Raw genomic sequence first — 16,961 nt, forward strand, 5'->3', positions numbered from 1 at the left:
TCCTGAACGCTCTTCGCGGGAACGTTTGCAAAGAGGGCATGGAAGTCTCCTTGCAATGACACGGTCACAAAAAATTCAAACCAGTGGGTCTAATGAGAGTCCGACCGATATGCTCATCTTAAGCACTCCGGAAGTCCTGAGCTTGCCGCAGCTTGAGCAGAGTGTCCTAATCCAAAGAACATAATGCGAACGTAGTAGACAGCATGCTTAGATCCCATCCGGCTTACCCTCAAGATCCTCCTTGATCAGATCCGCAGCCTTCTCCGCGACGGCAAACACAGTCGCCTGGATATTCCCGCGCGGCACCAATGGGAAGATACTGGCATCGACGACACGAATGTTCGTGGTACCGTACACGCGCAGGCGGGGATCGACCACGCCCCCGTCCTCTGGCGGCATCATGGCGCACGTCCCTGCCAAATGGAATGTAGAGAGCAGCAGCTCTTTCGTCACTTTTTTGGCCTGCTCCAGATCGGTGAGTGGCTCGGGGCTATGCAGCCGGACGCCGTTCTCCTTGAGCACCGCAGTCATCGACGGCGTCGCGGCCAACCTCTCCATCCACATCGCGTGGCGGGCATGTAGCTCAAGATCAATGGGGTGGCGGAGGATCCCATGGTCAAGAGCCGGATGATCCCTGGGGTTAGCGGAGCGGATATGCACCGACCCCCGCGACAGCGGATAGCATAGCGTCGAGACGAGCGTGATGAAGTTCCCCGGGTGGGCGGGCGACATGAGGGCTTTGATGCCCTTGGATCCTTGACGTGGGTCGAGCTGGAAGGGCAAGAGCGTGTACTGCGAGGTGGGCTCATCTGGGTCTTCGAGGAGTTGTTGTAGGACCTGCGCCTGTTTCAGGCCCAGTCCAGAAGATTCGCCGATCATGCGCAGAAGACTGGCTCGCTCCGCGTGTGGCAGGTCGACGCACGGCATGTTAGCACAGATGTATGGCACCATGGCTAGTGGACCGGAGCCGTCCTGCTGATACGCGGCCATGGCAGCGGCAGCGGCATTTGGATTATGCGCCATCTCGTCGAAGGAGGATACTCCGTCTGCTACCTCGTACCCGAAGCTGACAATCCCGTGGTCCTGCAGGTTCTCACCCACTCCGGGAATTTCGATGGTCGGATTGATGCCGTGGGCGCGGAGCAAGGAACCGTTTCCGATGCCGGAGAGTTCGAGGAGTTGCGGTGTCTGGACAGCGCCTGCAGCCAGAATCACCTCGTTGTTGACCCGGATGTGGTACGTCTGGGTGCCGTGAAATACTTCGACGGCCATAGCCCGGACGGTCCTGGCGGACTGGTCTTCCTCAAGGACTAGCCGATCCACATGGACCCCTGTCACGACCCTCAGATTCGGTCTTCGCTGCACAGGTCCCGGCAGGTAAGCTGCGCCAGCATGGCTGCGGGTGTGTGTAGCCGGATCCACCGCACCAGCTGCCAAAAATGGCCCGATCCCTTTGCCTTGGATGGGATCTGTGCTTGCAGGATATCCCAGCTCGCGGAAGCCCTGCCAGCAGGCAGCATGGACGGGCATGTACTGGTTTGCAAAAGAGACTTGCAGGGGCCCGTCTTGGCCGTGCGCTTCGGGATCATATTGCATGCCCGGGAAATGGTCACGCACGGAATCCGAGGGCCCGCAAGCAGTTTCAAATCTGCGCAGGTATGGTGCAAAATCATCCCAACTCCAACCGGGATTGCCCAGCTGCTCCCAGGTGTTTAAACCAGCCTGCGACGGGTAGACTACTAATCCCTGGTTGATGACAGAGGACCCTCCGAGTGTGCGGCCCTTGGTGCCAAAGAGGCAACGGTCATGTAGTTGTTCCTGGGGTAGGGTTGGTAGATCCCAGTCGAAGTCTTGGTCTGCATATGTTGTCGGTCCCAGGGCTGGGATCTGGGTGCGAGGATCGTCGAGTCGGTTGGTGCCAGCTTCGAGGACCAGGACGCGAACGTCGGATCGCTCGGTCAGCCGGTTGGCAACGACCAGGCCGGCAGTGCCTCCACCGACGATGATGAAGTCGAAGATGGCATTCCTAAGCCCTTCGGTCGAGTCAGTGTTGTAGTTAGACATGGCGGTGAAGTTAGGAGGAGTGAAGAAAAGTGGCCGAGACGTCTCCGTGTTGATTGAAAGCGAATCTTACCTCTGGATGAGACCCTGTTCTTAAGGTCAACAAAACTCAAGAGTGCACTATACAATAAGGCTGCCGCAGCGTGACAGCCAATGTACGCATGAGACGAGCTTTAGTCTGCCGATCAAAATGTGACTGAGGTAGGATGCAGCAGGGTAAAAAGCAAACATATAGTGATTGCCAGGTAGATTGGACTTTGCGGGTCGCCTGGAGGGTGAGGCACCGGGGTCTCTATAGCCCGCCGAAAGCTTACTGGCCTCAGGCTTGTCATGCCCACTGTCTTCCTGCGGGTCGGAACTTCTCTCATCTTGACCTTCAACCTCACCCCACTTCACTCAACGACTAACTCAACACAACCCTTTTTTGAACGGTCGCCACTTTTCCTAAGCTGCGTCTCGCTTGCCTTCCTCTTTTTTTCTTTTCCCTCCTTTCCATTGATTCATATTTGCTTTTCACGTTTGCTACTGCGCTTCTGCTACTCTCTCATCGTTTCACCGTCGCTATGTCATCGACAAGACCTCAAGTGTCCCAAGTCGCTTTGCCGGGTTTCAATCGCCCTCTTGCTTACCTGGTCGGTGGTCAATTCTCTTTAGTTTGAACAGGCTTTGCTAACCTGTGTTTCAGGCTGGAAATCCTTTCCCAAATGCTGTAGAACCTATTCCACTGATTATGATCGGGTGAGCCTATGTGTCGGGGAGGCATATGAAGCCACGAAGCAAAGTTCTGATACAAGGTGAAGGGGCCAGAGAACGTCATGGGAGTTAGCCATGCTGCAGATAATGGAAAGAATCACGGACAAGCCCAGATGGTTCAAAAAGGCCGGTGCCTATCTGCATCGCCAGCAGGGGAGTACTGATTGATTTCAGATCTTCAACAAGCACATCGCTGCAAGGTGGCGACGTGAGATCACGGAGCAAGACATCCCCGCAATGATTCCCCTTACTACCGACATGATTGACTGGATCATTGAAGAGCTTCAGTACAAGGCTGAGTTCTTTTTGTGCCAAGACATGGTCAAGGTCTTCGATGAGGGTATCATGAAATCCGACTCTATCGTTCCCGAAGATCTTCGCCTTGCCCTTCTCGCGGCCGTGCGTCCACTTGAAGAGGTTCCAGCCGACAAGAAAGATTACCACCCCTCGTCGGACCGAAAAATCGTTAATTTAGTACATCCGTCCCTGTATCCGCTGGCTTATGGTCGCACGCGGATTTTGAGGAATGGTGTAATCAACCTTCCCAACTTTTTGGAACATACTGGAAGAGGTGAGATCCTACCTGTTCCGGATGAGAGCGGAACCCATGCGCGTCGGCCAGATCGCTCTCCTTACCGAACCGCGGACTACAGCCGTCGATTTCAATGGCTTCCCTGCAATGTTAAGATCTACCCTGACGGCCACTGCCGCATTGCCTCCTACATCAACAATCTCCGCCCCGACATCCATTGCGCGCTTTACGATGTCATTGAAAAAATTATTACCTGTGCAGTACCTCTGTGGAATGAGACTCTGACACCCTTGACCGATGACTCGTACCGAAATTTCAACCGGATCGATTATAGCGGGCCTGATATGTCTCCTCCTGAGCCAGAGGAACATACAGAGTCCGAAGTCGACCCTGAACATGAAGAGCCCATGCCCGACGACTGGTCTAATGGTTTGCGCCAGTGGAGAGTTTTGCACCGACTCCCTCCTCCCAAGATCGGAGAGTTTGAACCATTTCCCCCGGTTGAGATTGAGGTGGATATGAAAACTATGTTTCAGCAGCATGGGTTGCAAGTTATCGTCAAGTTGACCAATATTGAGTTAACCCCGGAGAAGCCATCATACGCGGGTGGGTCCTGGCATATTGCAGGGAGAATGGTATGTGACCTTTCTTTCACCACATTATATCTCTCGTCACCCGGATTTATCAAATGAAACTAATTCGGCATCATTCGTCACTCCGATTTGGTAGAACGAACATATCTGTGCAACCGCGGTTTATTACTACTCGAACCATAATATCACTCCTGGCAGAATCTGCTTCCGCCAGCGGCTTAACTTGGACGATGTTGTGGAGTTTTCAGAATACGAAGGTTGCCCCTGCGAATGGGTTCCAGGCGCTTTCGGTACCGGAAATTTGGGTGGACCTCTCACTCAAGTCCTCGGTAGCGTGGAGTGCCGACAGGGTCGTCTTCTCACATTCCCAAATATTGTCCAGCATCGAGTGATACCTTTCGCACTAGCCGATCCGACAAGATCGGGCCATCGCAAGATTCTAACCTTATTTCTGGTGGATCCCAATCTCCAGATCATTTCGACCGCCAACGTGCCTCCGCAGCAAGCGGACTGGTTCGAGGAGACTGCCCGTGCGCGTCATGAAGTTCTTGCCAGATGGCTGCCTACAGAGCTGCAGGATATGATCCAGGAATATCTGGGCGGTGATAATCTGATCGGTAAAGAGGAGGCTGAGGATCTTCGAGTGGAACTAATGGAGGAGCAATCGGCAGTGTCCAAAGACCAAGGATGGCTTTTCGACCACCACAACATGCCTCCAGTCTGCAGTCACTGACCTGGTACATCTTTGCTGTTGATTGTCCGATGCGCTTAATTGTCAAATTCATGTATGAGTACGTGTTCGCCAGGGACCGGTGCCATGAGACAAGTCCTTTGTACCTTTTATCTCACTTATTTCTTTTTCTCGTTCTCAGAAAAGCTTAGTACCATCGAGAGAGCAATAACAACCGTCGGTGAATTTCCTTTCATGACCTATTACCTCCTTTTCTCGTCAAGCAGCATCCTCACAGATAATATCCCCCATCGACCACCACCATCTGCCCACTCACAAACCCCGCTCCGCCCTCCAACAAAAACCCCACCACACTGGCAATCTCCTCCGGCGCCGCCAACCGGCCCATCGGCGCGCTCTCCGCATACGCATCGATCATCCCCTCCGTCAACGCCGAGTCCACCAACGGCGTCCGCGTGCCCCCCGGCGCGACGCAATTCAACCGCACCCCACGTGACGTATACTCCTTTGCCCACGCCTTGGTCAACCCCAGCACCGCATACTTACTCGTCGCGTACGCGACCATCCCCGGCGGGGGCGAGAACGCCGCCCTGGACGCGATATTCACAATCGCGGCGCGGACGTGAACACCCCCTCCTCCTGCAGCTCCGGGATTCCCGGCCGCTGCGTCCGCGTCTTTGTTTAGGACGTGCTTCAAAAACTCCGTCCCCAAAATCCACGTGCCCCTCAGATTCACGTCCAGGACTCGATCGAAGAGCTCGTCGTTCTCGAACCCGCCGATCGTCGGCGGGGGGCAGATCCCTGCGCTGTTGATCAGTTCGTCGATCTGAGGGGACTGGGCGAGGATACGGTCGAAGATGGCGGTTATCCCTGCGCGTGAGGTTACGTCGGTGTTCGGGTAGAAGTGGATGATTGCGGTCGGGAGGGTGGCGGGGAGGGTTGGGGGTGCGGAGGCGAGGTCGAGGACGTGGATTGTGGGTGGTGGGGTGTCTGGGTGTTTCGGGGTGAGGAGGTGAGTGAGGATCGCGAGGCCGATGCCGGAGAAGCTGCCTGTTAGGATGTAGGTTTTGCTGTCAGAAGGCATTTCTTTGACGTCTGGGAGGCAGGCGTGGGTGGTGAGGCTTTTGGTGATGGAAGCGGGGAGGGGAAAGGGAAAAGGAGAGCGGGGTTTGCGCTTTGCTTTGTCTCGTGGTTGCTGGTTACTAGTCATTATTCATGTGTGCATACCTTAGCCTCGCTGGCTAGCATGAGATGGGCTTGGGCTATGCATTCCAGAAGTGAGTTCATTGGTTCGGTATAGGTTAACTGCCCCCACTCGCAGATTGCTTGAATCAGTACCACCCAGGCGGCTTGTCTGACCCTGGGAGTCGGGTCTCAACGTTCTCTGGTCTAGACCTTGCAATTGAATGGGTTGTAAACCTTGGTTTCTACCCACTCGTCTCGCCCTCGAGTGAGCAGGTACAGTACAAGCGACTGGGTCGATTACCATCGGAATCTAAAGCACCGGAACAGATGCAGGTTCGTCATCTTGGAGCTAAGATGGGCTCGATTCCGTGATGCTCGGAGCAGAAATATCCCGAGGCTTCTACGTGACCGGGCCGATATTCCAACAAATAGTCATGGTGTGTTGTCGCTGACTCCTGCTTATGTTCTTTGTTTATCTTAGCGTTGGCGCGGTGGATGGGTATCCTTCCTCGTATCACCTCAAGTTCATAGGCTGTAGGCAGTGCGATTGGACCGCGGCCGGATGCCCGGTTCGTGTTCGTTGTGAAGCTTACATACTAAAATCTCACACGAGACTTCGGTCAACAGATCTGATGCACGAATGCCTTAGGGTTATCTTGTATACGAGATCTTCTGGGCACAGCCCGACCCGTCCGGATTCGAGCCCGCAGCGGGGTAACCCGCCAGAATCCTGCGGGCTGAGCCGCTTTTGGGAAAGCCGGGCGGGGTACAGTACCTGGCCTTAGCCACGCGGCTGACTGTCTATCTCAGGGGTGTGGCAGTAGATCTTCTCAACATTCCCGCAATCTCCCATATTCTCTACAACTAATTCGAGTGATGTGACAATGCTTTCCAAACCATTCAACGGTCCGAGGAGAGATATGGTCACAGATATAAGCTGCCGATCCTCTGAAAGACTGCTCTACTGAATAGTCTTCCGGGCTTTGCGTTTATGCTATAGTATATTCGTTTATACTTCGAGCCTAGAGTGAACCATTGGCTTTCTTCCTTTATTTCTTTCATGATAAGAACTCTCCTTCCTTTGGGACGCTAGTGGCGCACTTAATTAGTTCAAAGTTAGTTACCTCTGCTGACTTAACTGACCGATCTATAGCCTCGAGCGACCGGGACAGGCTCTGGCCACCGAAGCCTTTGGTACTCTAATTGCTGGAAGAAAGTCGATATTATTGGCCGGCACTATCACGCTTAATTCTCACGCTGGTGAATGAGCATTTGACGGTACACTGTGTGCTGTATTCTGTCGCCGTGTGATTTGTGGGGAAACCTTGCTTGTCGACGCAATGTCGACTCAAGAGCAACGACGTTCTTCTTTGGCAGTGTAAGAGGCTGAAAGAAGTGGCTGCTTCTATCCCTTCTCACGTCCTATGAACTAGTCATACTCATTGGAGTGGCTCGCAGGATCTGGGATGTAGCGCTCAGGAACAAGGCATAAATGTGCTCGTGACCACCCCGCCGTGGTGGAGCCGTTGCCCTATCTGTCAGTCACTGACCGCTACAAGGACCAGTACCCGACGTAATCACGGTGTCATTCGAGGTTCCGATTCTTAAAATTACACGCCTCTGGCTGATGTTGACCAATCTCGGCGTGGATGCTTACTATATCCAGCGGTGATTCTGTGGCAAGCAAAACGCCCCGACGCTTGTTGGAGTGCCGCCATGAGGCAATGAGAGCAGGTCAACGCCTCATGGCCTTACCATCAAGGCTTGTCCCTCTTCCTGTGAAACTGACTAGTCCTAGGCCAGCTCTGTCTGTGTTGAGCCTATAAAATCCTACGTTTCGTCCTCTCACTCGGGCACATTATCACACATGATCGATTCATGTTTTGCCTCTTAACCTTTCGGCAAATTGGTATTATCCAGACTTTCGGGTCAACGCAGACTGGTCCGGCAGTATTATCCACGAGAAACCACAATGGATTTGGGACGTGTGCTCGGCTCGACGGGCAAGCAGCTACTGGATAGGGCACAAACTAGCCTCATATCCTTGGGTACGGCTGCGGTTCCTGTCGGCCTAGTCAGGAATCTAGTCCTATCAATTCTATCTAATATAAGAGTTGGGACCCTGGAGATTTACTCTCACGACGGAGAAAAGTGGAGATCCGGTCAAGGGAACGGAGGACACAAAGGTGTCATACATGTCCACAGGGATACGTTCTGGTTCCGAGTCCTTGTATCGGCAGACCTTGTGAGTCGTTCTACCGCGCGCGCCGGCTTGATGGTCCTCTATCGATAAAACCCCCGCTCACGGCTCGATTCCCCAGGGCTTTGCCGATTCCTTCATGTTAGAAGAGTTCTCGACGCCAGACCTGATGGCACTGATGGAGGTACACTTAAAACACCAAAACCCGAATTGCAGCGCTGACCCGTTTCCGCTCCAGCTCTTCATCGAAAACGAACAGCACCTGTCCAACCTCAGTACCACCCCATATCGATTTGTGGCTGCCATCTCGGATGTGCTCTTCCGCACCGTCGACACGGGCACCCTCAAGAACGCCAGTCTGAACATGGTCGCCGCGTACGACCTCTCCAACGGGATGTTCGAGGCGTTCCTCTCCCCGGACATGAGCTACTCCTGTCCGATCTGGCTGGCCCGGTCGCATCCGCAGTACGCCAGCGACACCCTGGAAGCCGCGCAGATGCGCAAGCTGGACCAGCTGCTGGCGAACGTGCATGCGCAGCCCACGGATCACATCCTGGAGTTCGGGACGGGATGGGGCAGCATGGCGATCCGCGCGGCGACAACGATCGGCTGCCGCGTGACGACCTGCACACTCTCCGAAATGCAGTACCAGCGGGCGCAAAAGCGCGTGCGCGCCCTGGGGCTCGAGGAGAAGGTCACGGTGCTGCTGTGTGACTATCGCCTGTTGCCGGTGCCGGAGGTGCCCTACGACAAGATCGTCGCCGTGGAGATGATGGAGGCGATGGGCGACCATGAGTTGCAGACGTTCTGGGAGACCGTCGATAGGTTCCTCAAGCCGGAGGGCGGGATTGTCTCGATCCAGTCGAGTATCATGCCCGAGTCGGTGAGTGGTGTCCCATGGGAGATGCGGGTTCTCGGAAACTCGGAGCTAATTCGTCTGCAGAGATATAAGAATATGTTTCCTAAGGGAGAGGGGTGAGTGTCTGGCACCGTTGAGGGTTTTCTTTTCTTTGGGTCTGGGTTTAACATAGAGTTCTATTTTAGGTTCATTCGTCGATATGTAAGTCTATTCTTCGCCAGAGTTCGGATTTCGCAAACATGGACTTAATTCTCATGACCGAATAGATCTTCCCCGGAGGCCACTGCCCCAGCGTCACCAGACTGTTGGAAGCAGTCCAAAGTTCCAACGCCCGACTCGATCTGGAATCCGTGCAGCAATACGGCGCCCACTATGTGAGATGTCTCAACGAATGGAGTAACAAGTTCCAGCACAATTTTCGGGGCATCATTGCCCCCCTCGTGCGAGAAAAGTACAACCTGTCGGAAAGCGACGTGGAGGTCTTTTACCGGAAATATATCGTGAGTTGAAAACGTGTCTGTCCCCATAGCGGGATCCGCTCTGACTTGGTACAACAGTATTACTTTACGTATGCAGCGGCTGCATTCGATACGAAGGTTTTGCACCTTTCCCAAGTCACTTTCAGCCGGCCTGGCAACTTGGCGATGTTGGCAGAGGCTTAGATGGGCTTGTTATTTCTCTTGGTTTACTTTGATTTTTGGTGTGTTGGGTCTGATCATAGATCTTTATTTTCTTGCATAGAGTATCCATGTGTCTATATTCAGTTTGATAGATATTATCATGTTTTTATCGCATGTGCTGAATCCAAGGGTCCAGAATCTTTCGGTGGGGATAGCATGGAGATAGCATCCCCGCCAAGGGATTGGCACGGAACAACAGATCCAGTGAATCCTAGCTATTGTCCAAGACCTGCTCGGTTCTTCTTTTCATCTCATGATCCCCCGAACAGAGCTTCGCCAGCATCTCTCGCTCTCCGTCATCCAGGTACGGATACCCTTTCAAGAGGAAGATGCTATCGCGAAACTGCACCGCGTCCGGATGACCATCCCCCTGGGCCTCAAACTGCAGCAGCAGCAGCTCTTTCCACTCCGCATCATCGAGGTCGACATTGCCCCGCGCGACCAGGAGATACTCGAACCAAATAGGATAGTACGCCGCGTACTCCCAGTCAATGATGGCGACCAGGCGCCCGTCCCCATCCACCATGATATTGCTGATGTGGAGGTCGCCATGGGTGAGGACGTAGGGCCCGGACGCGGGCATGCACGCCATCAGGTTGTCAAGGATTTGGTCTGGCAGCTCCCGGTCCAGAATGCCGGTCAGGTACGAGCGGATCGCCGCTCGCAGGTCCGCGTCCGAGACGAAGGGGCCCTGCACGCGGTTCCGGAACCCCCATTCGTACGGCGGATAGCACGCGCCTCCACCCACCGATTGGATGCACGGCGAGGTCAGCCGGCGCAGCCGCTGGCGGACCTGGCCCACCTGCGCGGCGATCGCTTTCTTTTGGGTCTGGGACAGGCGGGGCCATGCGTCTTGGAGTGTCTCGCCGCGCATGCGTTCTTGGAGGATGAAGTAGCGTCGGTTGCTGTCGATCCACTCGTGGAGGACGCGCGGCGCGGGGATCCCGGGGTCCTGCGCCAGGACTCGCATCACCGCGCCCTCGGTGCAGAGGGCGTCGTCGCTGGGGTATTCCTTCAGGATCTTGTCGGTTCCGACTTGCCACACCCCGCGGTTACCGGTGGCGCTGAGGAGGCGGAGAGTGTCGGGGTTGGGATTCTCCATCTTGCTGTCTGTTCAGATATGCTTGTGGGACGGAGAGTTGACTTATGTTGTGTTTGATGGCCTTGTGTTGTATCAAAATGATATTTATAATGCACTCGTGCCCATGTTCCGTCCACATGTGCAATTGAGATTGCATTACCCCCGGACCAGGAACAGACAAAGCCCTCATATAACAGCCCGGAATACTCCATCCCGGTCAAAGCTGGCACAGACCGTCTGCGCTTACACACATCATAAATGTTGATCATAGATAATATCTTCGAAATGTCTTTCAGACTGAGTATACGTAGACAAAGATATCCCCCTTTTTCCACTGGTATAGAGGACGAGTACACTTGCCATCCCATTCCCTCTCGCTGAAACCAAGTTTAATCCAACAATGCATGAGATTCAACTATCACAGGAATTATAATGAAAGGCAAGAGTATGTATACTCCCATCTACATCTGCTTGCCTGGTTGCGCTCAACGTGTTCTCACGGATGCTTACCGTCCATAATCCGTCTCTCATCCGCCCACGCCATGATCGCATCGAAGTCCTTACACTCATGCACCGCCCCGGTCCCGTCGGTGCCAGGCTGCGCCCGCTGGCCCTGGCCCTCCAGGGCGGTGTCACCGCAGCACAGCAGCGACTCCCGCAGGTATTGAAAGCAATGATTCACATGGCCGTTGGGACCCTCGGTGGGGTCGTCGCTATGCCCGTGGTGATGGAAATGGTCGTGTTCATGCGCGTCGCGGGCCTTATGCATAGAAGATGTGCCAGCGACGAGGTCGTCGTATGCGGACATGATTGCGTACTTTCGATTCATACATCAGACTTCTTCAGTTTTACTCCATCAAAATGCAAGAATTATTTGAAGGACGAGGCATGGTGAGTGAGGGTGCTGAACCACTCTCACGTACCAGGCAATGCATCTGGTGGAAGACCGCCACCGCGTACAGGTTCTTGCCGAACTTCTCGATCGGCGGGGACAGGACGTATTCCAGTTGTTCCGTGTGGTTCACCGCGATGAACCCATTGCCCCCTATCCATCATTACCCTATTAGACCTCGGCAAAAAAGCTGTGTCGCTTCGACCCTACTCACGCGGCATGTACGAAAGCCAATTCTCCTTCGTGGCGGATTTAGAGCTCTCAGTTCGATGGTCCGAGACGGCCATGGGGTCGAGTCGGAAGAGAACTTGATGCGTGGGGACTAGATTCGGGCAAGGAATCGTGTCTGTCAGCCGTTGTTGCGGGAACATCTTCGCCAACGGAAGCGAGGGGGGGGGGCTCTTACAATCCGGAACCAACCCGTTCAGATCGCGCAGGGGCGGCTGCCTACTCGTCTCGACCAAGTATACCAAAAACACGATGATCTCGACGAACCCAACCACCGCCACCCCAATGTAGATGAGCGGTCGCAGACAGGCCCAGCGCCGGGATCGATTCATCTGGTCGATGTAATGGTCCCGCTTGAGCAAAAGCTCATTGGACTCTCGGTGATCATATTCTGGTTTAGCCGACATGTTTCACAATCGAGGCGGTAGAATCGCAGGAAGTCTACGTGACACGGAACAACGACAGACGCGATGGGGCTGTCTCAATATATACGTCTTGGCCACAGTCTGAATGAAAAGTCTACATCTCCTCTGATTTATCGCCTCCAGCATCATTCCCACTTCTCAGGTAGCTTTACTAGTTACCTAGCACCATTCGAAATCCATGCTCTCAATACGAGCCGTGTAAGGAGGAGTACCGCGGTGTCAAACAATGAAATTTCGCGGGCGGATACCAACCCCGAAGTTTAATCTCGGGCTATTGAGACCTTCAATTGGTAACCCTTCGACTCGCTTGCGCCAAGCCTATCCCGTTCTTCGTGCAATTCGCCCGAGTCCACGCTCATTCCCTGAAGACCCTGCGTTTCAGCAGCAGGGCTAGAGGAACAGGCTCGTCAGCTAGACTTAGAAGTTCCTTCTCTATTAGTTGAATGTAGTGGTATTTGGAGGTGCGCATCAGTCTGCGACGGAGTTTTAGCCGATTCGTAGGCCGAGTGATAATCAGTCTCCCATTGCCATATCTGGGACGCAGACAGAAGTGAATGAACTGTCTGCAGCGGCTCGGTGGAGCCCGTAGGTGTGGTCCGCAGTATGTATTCTCATCGATCGGCTTGGCTCTCCGTGTCTACGACCCTGGAGTCCACTCGGATGCGGGCACAGATCTCGAACATGCAATACCCATAACGAACGTAAGATCGATATGCCTGGGTCTCTGCTATCTGCGAGTATAAACCCCCCCCTCGCGCCCACCTCAACCTCGCAGCCCGCTCCGCGTCTTCGCGGCGCACCGTAAGTCTGTGCCGACCGGATTTCATACATCCCATCCCAGACATCGTCTTCTGCTCCGTATCCGGGCGCCATATCCTCTCGGTCTCTAAATCGATGGCCTCCCTTATGTTCGTACATGAACCACTGCCGGGTGTACAGTATTACCTATCCTGACAATTTATGGAGCGCTTGCACTTGACAATCTTGGGTGGGGAGGGGACGCAATCGCATCACCGAAATGACGATCGTTGACCGGCTCGAGATATTTGATATGGAATCATATACACGAATTCTTCGCAAGTGTTTGTACACAGTGTCCGCTTCCTTCAGTTCACACGCACATGCATCGATCCCCATAATTTCCACTGCCAACATGTAGATCCTTCCTCGCCCACAGAATCCACTACCTCAGACCCCCCCACCTTATTCTGTCAGCAACCCCTCAGCAACCTCCCTGACCCGCTCCAACGCCGCGACCAACAACGCCGGCCCCACACTCACCCTAGCCACCCCCATCGCCGCCAACTCCTTCGTTGTCAAACCCCCAGGAACAGCCTTAACATTCAACCTCCCCTCAAACGCCTCGACCAACCGCCCCACCTCTTCCCGCGTAGTCCCACCCCTCGTCGCCCCACCCCACACAAACACCGTCGCCGCCCCGGCCGCCAAATATTCCCGCCCGCGCGCAATCACCTCCTCCAGTGTGCCGCCATGCAGAAGCGCGTCGCACCGCGCGTTGACCACAAAGTCCGGCACGCCCGCCGCGCGCGCCCTGCCCAACACTGTCCGGATGCGCTGGACTGCCTCCGCGCGACTGTACATCGTCTTGGCGGCGTTGTCGAAGTCCTCCAGGTTGACGCCGACGACCCCTGCATCCAGGAGCTCCTGCACGATCATGGGGAGCCGCGTGTTGTAGCCGTCGCGGATGTCGATGCTGAGCGGCTTGCCGGTGGGGCGGACGGCGGAGGCGATGGCGGTCGCGGAGCCGAGGAGCTCGTCGCACGGGAGTTCCTCGTCCGACGTGCCGGCAGCGGCGGCGACGGCGTAGCTGGCGGTTGCGATGGCCCGGGCGGAGGGCAAGGAGGCGACGGTTTGGGCGGTGGCGGCGTCGTAGACGTTGGCGAGGATTAAGGGGTGGCGCGGGCGGTGGAGGGATTTGAAGTGTTGGGCGAGCGTGTTTTGAGGGGTGGTCATTGTGGTTTGCCTTTTGGTTGTTGTATTTGAATTGGGAGAAAGGGGGTTCGGTTCTGGAAGGGGAGATTATCTTGGATGGCCCCGGGGAAGTGGTGGTAGCGGTTGTTGAGTCCGGTCTTGGGATAAGCTTTATGGTGATGGATTTTCATTCAAGTTATACATATCCAATTCAAGGAGTCTTCGCTACAGCATGAACAAGACAGCCCGAAAATCAAGCTCGAGAAAATGAGTCATCTAGGCAGCCGGCTCGTATTCAGCTCTAGGCAGTAGAGGCTAGTTCTTGAATTGGAGAGTCATGGTATGTTCCATGAACCCGATGATATCTTGGTGGCCGGAAAAGGAAGCCTGCAGCTATACCTTACGAGGTAGTTTGGACATGTATTCCTGATTTGATTACCTTCATGTTAAAAGCAGAGCTTGTTGCGGTTGCTGGTCGCATCAGCTTGAACAGGACGCCGACGCCGGGCCACTGCCAGTCTTGGCTAGCGGCATGTCTTGGCCGTTCGTCCCTCGGGTCAGGAAAAGGATAGCTACGGCGGACGATAGCCGCCATCGGGCAAATAAGTTTTTGCTTATTATTCTGCCGGCAGAATTAATTCATCTTTAAGCAAGTATATATATATATATATATATATAAAGCTAGAGTGGATTAACCTGACCGTTATATCTTAATCTTAACCTGGCTATAACCTGGCGGTCAGATTAAAATATAAAAAAATTTTAACTGTATAGTTATAATTAGAGTGGCTAACGGCCAGGTCAGGTCAGGTTAATTGGAATTTTTATACCTAACCGCCAGGTTATAGCCAGGTTAAGAAAATTTTTATACCTGACCGCAGTATAGCTAAAAAAAAGATAGTTAACTGTCTTAACTGTTCTTAATACTAAGACCTGCTTGCTATATCTATTTAGGCTCTAATACAGTTAAAATATATTTAGATTAAGCGATTATTAATCTAACTATCTTAATTATTATTTAAAAATATATAAAAATAAGTTTTTAAAATCAGAAAAAAATAACTAAAAGAAGTATTAGTATCTTTTTTATTTCTATTTTAAAAAATTAATTAGAGATTTCTGATAGTATTAATAAAATTTAGTTTTTTATAAAATTATAGTTCTTATAGTAAAAAATATATATAAAAATATATAATTACAGCTCGGTTTAAGCCGTATATTTTAATTATAATATATAATATTAGAAAAACTGTATATTTACCAATAATTAAACTACTAAAAATAAATATATTATTTTTATTTTATTATTCTTTTTCTTACTTTAGCTTAGATAGTTTATTATATTCTTATTTCTATCTAAAAAAGCTAAATTATCTGTATAATAAATTAAATTTAAAAAAAAATCTATATAATATTATTTATATAGTTTTTCTCGGCAACCGTACTTTTTAACAATTATTTTATTAAATATTAAATACTATAAGAATAGTCTACTATTTTTATTTTTTTAATCTAGTTAATTTTTTTTATTCTTTTTATCCAGTTGATCTTTTTAATCTGTTTAATTTTTTTAACTTTAAATATTCTAGAGACCTGCTATTAATTATACTAATTTTATTTTATTTATTTAGTTTAACCAACTTTTTTATATAATAATAATATATATTTTAAAGTCTTTCTGTATTTTTTTTTTTTTTTTTTTTTTTATACTTAAAATTCTTATATCTTAGTACTAAATAGATTAGTTTTTAATTATTTAAACAGCTTTTATAGATATTATATTTTTTATAAAAAGTTTTATATAAGCTTTTTTTAGATTTTTTTTATAAATATTAAAATAATCTGACTAATCTGATTAATCTAATTAACTAAAATAAATAAAATGCGGCAGGCGTTTTAACTGTATTTAAAATATAATAAATTATATTTATATAAAAGTATATTTTAAAATAAAACAAACTATTTTTATAGAAGTTTTTATTTTTTTTTTATATCTATTATTTGTAGAGTAATCTTAAAATTATAAGTTAATTATAGTTATTTAATTTATTTTTAGAAAATATTATTAAGCCCTCTTCTTCTGTTTCTTAAATATTTATAAATTATAATAATATTCAAACTAAGATAAGTTTTTTAAGCTAGATTTTTTCTTCTTTTTTAAATCTTTAAATTACGTGCGTTATAAAAAATCGGAAGATTATTCTATATTTAATTTATAAAGAAAAGTACTTTACTTTTTAGAATTAATAGCAAAAAATAATCTTTTTTAAAGCCTGTATATAAACTCGAAAACTACTATTTTACTTTAATTAAAAAAAAATATTAATAATATAAAACAGCTTTTAAAAAAATATATTATTTTTTAATAGAATTTCTTATATCTACTATATTACCTGTCTTTATATTCTGCAACATCCGGGAATTAAAAACTTAAAAACTAGTTCTATAAACTACCATCTTTATAAGAATTATAAAAAAAAATACTATTAGTAGTATCTAAATAAATAATTAATTAAATATTAAGTAAAGAACTATTACAGATATTTATTTATTCTTTTAATATAAATTTTTTTTAATTATTATTTTTTCTAAGCCTTTATAATTTATAATAAATAGAACTTTTAGAATTAAATTTTATATTTTATAATTATCTGTCGCCTACTATTCCGAACTATTAAGTATATTTAATTTAAATAAATAATTAATTTTATAACTTTATTTTTCTACTAAAAATTAAGTTTATCTAATTAAGCACAGATTAAAGAATATTTTTTAGAATTATTAAAAAATATATATATACAGCTGTTATTAAAGTTTTTAGATATTAGAAAAATATTAGTTATAATAAA

General features: G+C 49.7%; 8 protein-coding genes across 8 annotated transcripts; 3 read left to right on the top strand and 5 right to left on the bottom strand.

Moving 5' to 3' along the window:
• Positions 1 to 207: 207 nt before the first annotated feature.
• Positions 208 to 2,187, bottom strand: BO95DRAFT_410864 (GMC family oxidoreductase; the record flags this gene model as incomplete). Its single annotated transcript, XM_025584197.1, has 1 exon — positions 208 to 2,187. Exon 1 carries the CDS (start codon positions 2,062 to 2,064, stop codon positions 208 to 210), a length of 1,857 nt encoding a protein of 618 aa, XP_025443648.1. The 5' UTR covers positions 2,065 to 2,187.
• A 159-nt stretch (positions 2,188 to 2,346) lies between these two features.
• BO95DRAFT_91208 (uncharacterized protein) lies at positions 2,347 to 2,913 on the top strand. Its single transcript, XM_025592326.1, has 2 exons — positions 2,347 to 2,693; positions 2,747 to 2,913. Exons 1-2 carry the CDS (start codon positions 2,392 to 2,394, stop codon positions 2,772 to 2,774), a joined length of 330 nt encoding a protein of 109 aa, XP_025443649.1. The 5' UTR covers positions 2,347 to 2,391; the 3' UTR covers positions 2,775 to 2,913.
• BO95DRAFT_441565 (DUF4246 domain-containing protein) lies at positions 2,447 to 4,853 on the top strand. The gene is made up of 5 exons (XM_025586205.1): positions 2,447 to 2,693; positions 2,747 to 2,799; positions 2,862 to 2,940; positions 2,989 to 3,981; positions 4,076 to 4,853. The coding sequence occupies exons 3-5, from the start codon at positions 2,902 to 2,904 to the stop codon at positions 4,670 to 4,672; spliced, it is 1,629 nt and encodes a 542-aa protein (XP_025443650.1). The 5' UTR covers positions 2,447 to 2,693; positions 2,747 to 2,799; positions 2,862 to 2,901; the 3' UTR covers positions 4,673 to 4,853.
• Positions 4,854 to 4,901: 48 nt separating this feature from the next.
• On the bottom strand, positions 4,902 to 5,714 carry BO95DRAFT_513404 (SDR family NAD(P)-dependent oxidoreductase; the record flags this gene model as incomplete). The annotated part of the gene is made up of 1 exon (XM_025591608.1): positions 4,902 to 5,714. One exon carries the CDS (start codon positions 5,712 to 5,714, stop codon positions 4,902 to 4,904), a length of 813 nt encoding a protein of 270 aa, XP_025443651.1.
• A 1,611-nt stretch (positions 5,715 to 7,325) lies between these two features.
• BO95DRAFT_91261 (cyclopropane-fatty-acyl-phospholipid synthase) lies at positions 7,326 to 9,568 on the top strand. The gene is made up of 7 exons (XM_025592327.1): positions 7,326 to 8,060; positions 8,137 to 8,199; positions 8,254 to 8,898; positions 8,959 to 8,990; positions 9,060 to 9,075; positions 9,141 to 9,374; positions 9,432 to 9,568. The coding sequence occupies exons 1-7, from the start codon at positions 7,788 to 7,790 to the stop codon at positions 9,534 to 9,536; spliced, it is 1,368 nt and encodes a 455-aa protein (XP_025443652.1). The 5' UTR covers positions 7,326 to 7,787; the 3' UTR covers positions 9,537 to 9,568.
• Positions 9,569 to 9,765: 197 nt separating this feature from the next.
• BO95DRAFT_493834 (kinase-like protein) lies at positions 9,766 to 10,656 on the bottom strand (the record flags this gene model as incomplete). The annotated part of the gene is made up of 1 exon (XM_025590773.1): positions 9,766 to 10,656. One exon carries the CDS (start codon positions 10,654 to 10,656, stop codon positions 9,766 to 9,768), a length of 891 nt encoding a protein of 296 aa, XP_025443653.1.
• A 475-nt stretch (positions 10,657 to 11,131) lies between these two features.
• BO95DRAFT_481180 (uncharacterized protein) lies at positions 11,132 to 12,162 on the bottom strand (the record flags this gene model as incomplete). The annotated part of the gene is made up of 3 exons (XM_025590192.1): positions 11,132 to 11,452; positions 11,559 to 11,680; positions 11,742 to 12,162. 3 exons carry the CDS (start codon positions 12,160 to 12,162, stop codon positions 11,132 to 11,134), a joined length of 864 nt encoding a protein of 287 aa, XP_025443654.1.
• A 1,002-nt stretch (positions 12,163 to 13,164) lies between these two features.
• Positions 13,165 to 14,568, bottom strand: BO95DRAFT_441567 (isocitrate lyase/PEP mutase family protein). The gene has a single exon (XM_025586206.1). The coding sequence runs from the start codon at positions 14,152 to 14,154 to the stop codon at positions 13,384 to 13,386; it is 771 nt and encodes a 256-aa protein (XP_025443655.1). The 5' UTR covers positions 14,155 to 14,568; the 3' UTR covers positions 13,165 to 13,383.
• Positions 14,569 to 16,961: the final 2,393 nt, after the last annotated feature.

This window comes from Aspergillus brunneoviolaceus, assembly GCF_003184695.1.
Source record: "Aspergillus brunneoviolaceus CBS 621.78 unplaced genomic scaffold BO95scaffold_23, whole genome shotgun sequence".
NCBI lineage: Eukaryota > Fungi > Ascomycota > Eurotiomycetes > Eurotiales > Aspergillaceae > Aspergillus > Aspergillus brunneoviolaceus.

Excerpts from the sequence above, each read along its gene's own strand:
- BO95DRAFT_441567 (XM_025586206.1), bottom strand. The coding sequence starts at position 14,154 with ATGACCACCCCTCAAAACACGCTCGCCCAACACTTCAAATCCCTCCAC.
- BO95DRAFT_91261 (XM_025592327.1), top strand. The coding sequence starts at position 7,788 with ATGGATTTGGGACGTGTGCTCGGCTCGACGGGCAAGCAGCTACTGGAT. Across the intron at positions 8,061-8,136 it reads TCCTTGTATCGGCAGACCTT|GGCTTTGCCGATTCCTTCAT; the intron begins GTGAGTCGTTCT and ends TCGATTCCCCAG. Across the intron at positions 9,375-9,431 it reads TCTTTTACCGGAAATATATC|TATTACTTTACGTATGCAGC; the intron begins GTGAGTTGAAAA and ends TTGGTACAACAG.
- BO95DRAFT_441565 (XM_025586205.1), top strand. The coding sequence starts at position 2,902 with ATGGAAAGAATCACGGACAAGCCCAGATGGTTCAAAAAG. Across the intron at positions 2,941-2,988 it reads AGCCCAGATGGTTCAAAAAG|ATCTTCAACAAGCACATCGC; the intron begins GCCGGTGCCTAT and ends GATTGATTTCAG. Across the intron at positions 3,982-4,075 it reads GGCATATTGCAGGGAGAATG|AACGAACATATCTGTGCAAC; the intron begins GTATGTGACCTT and ends CCGATTTGGTAG.
- BO95DRAFT_91208 (XM_025592326.1), top strand. The coding sequence starts at position 2,392 with ATGCCCACTGTCTTCCTGCGGGTCGGAACTTCTCTCATCTTGACCTTC. Across the intron at positions 2,694-2,746 it reads ATCGCCCTCTTGCTTACCTG|GCTGGAAATCCTTTCCCAAA; the intron begins GTCGGTGGTCAA and ends CCTGTGTTTCAG.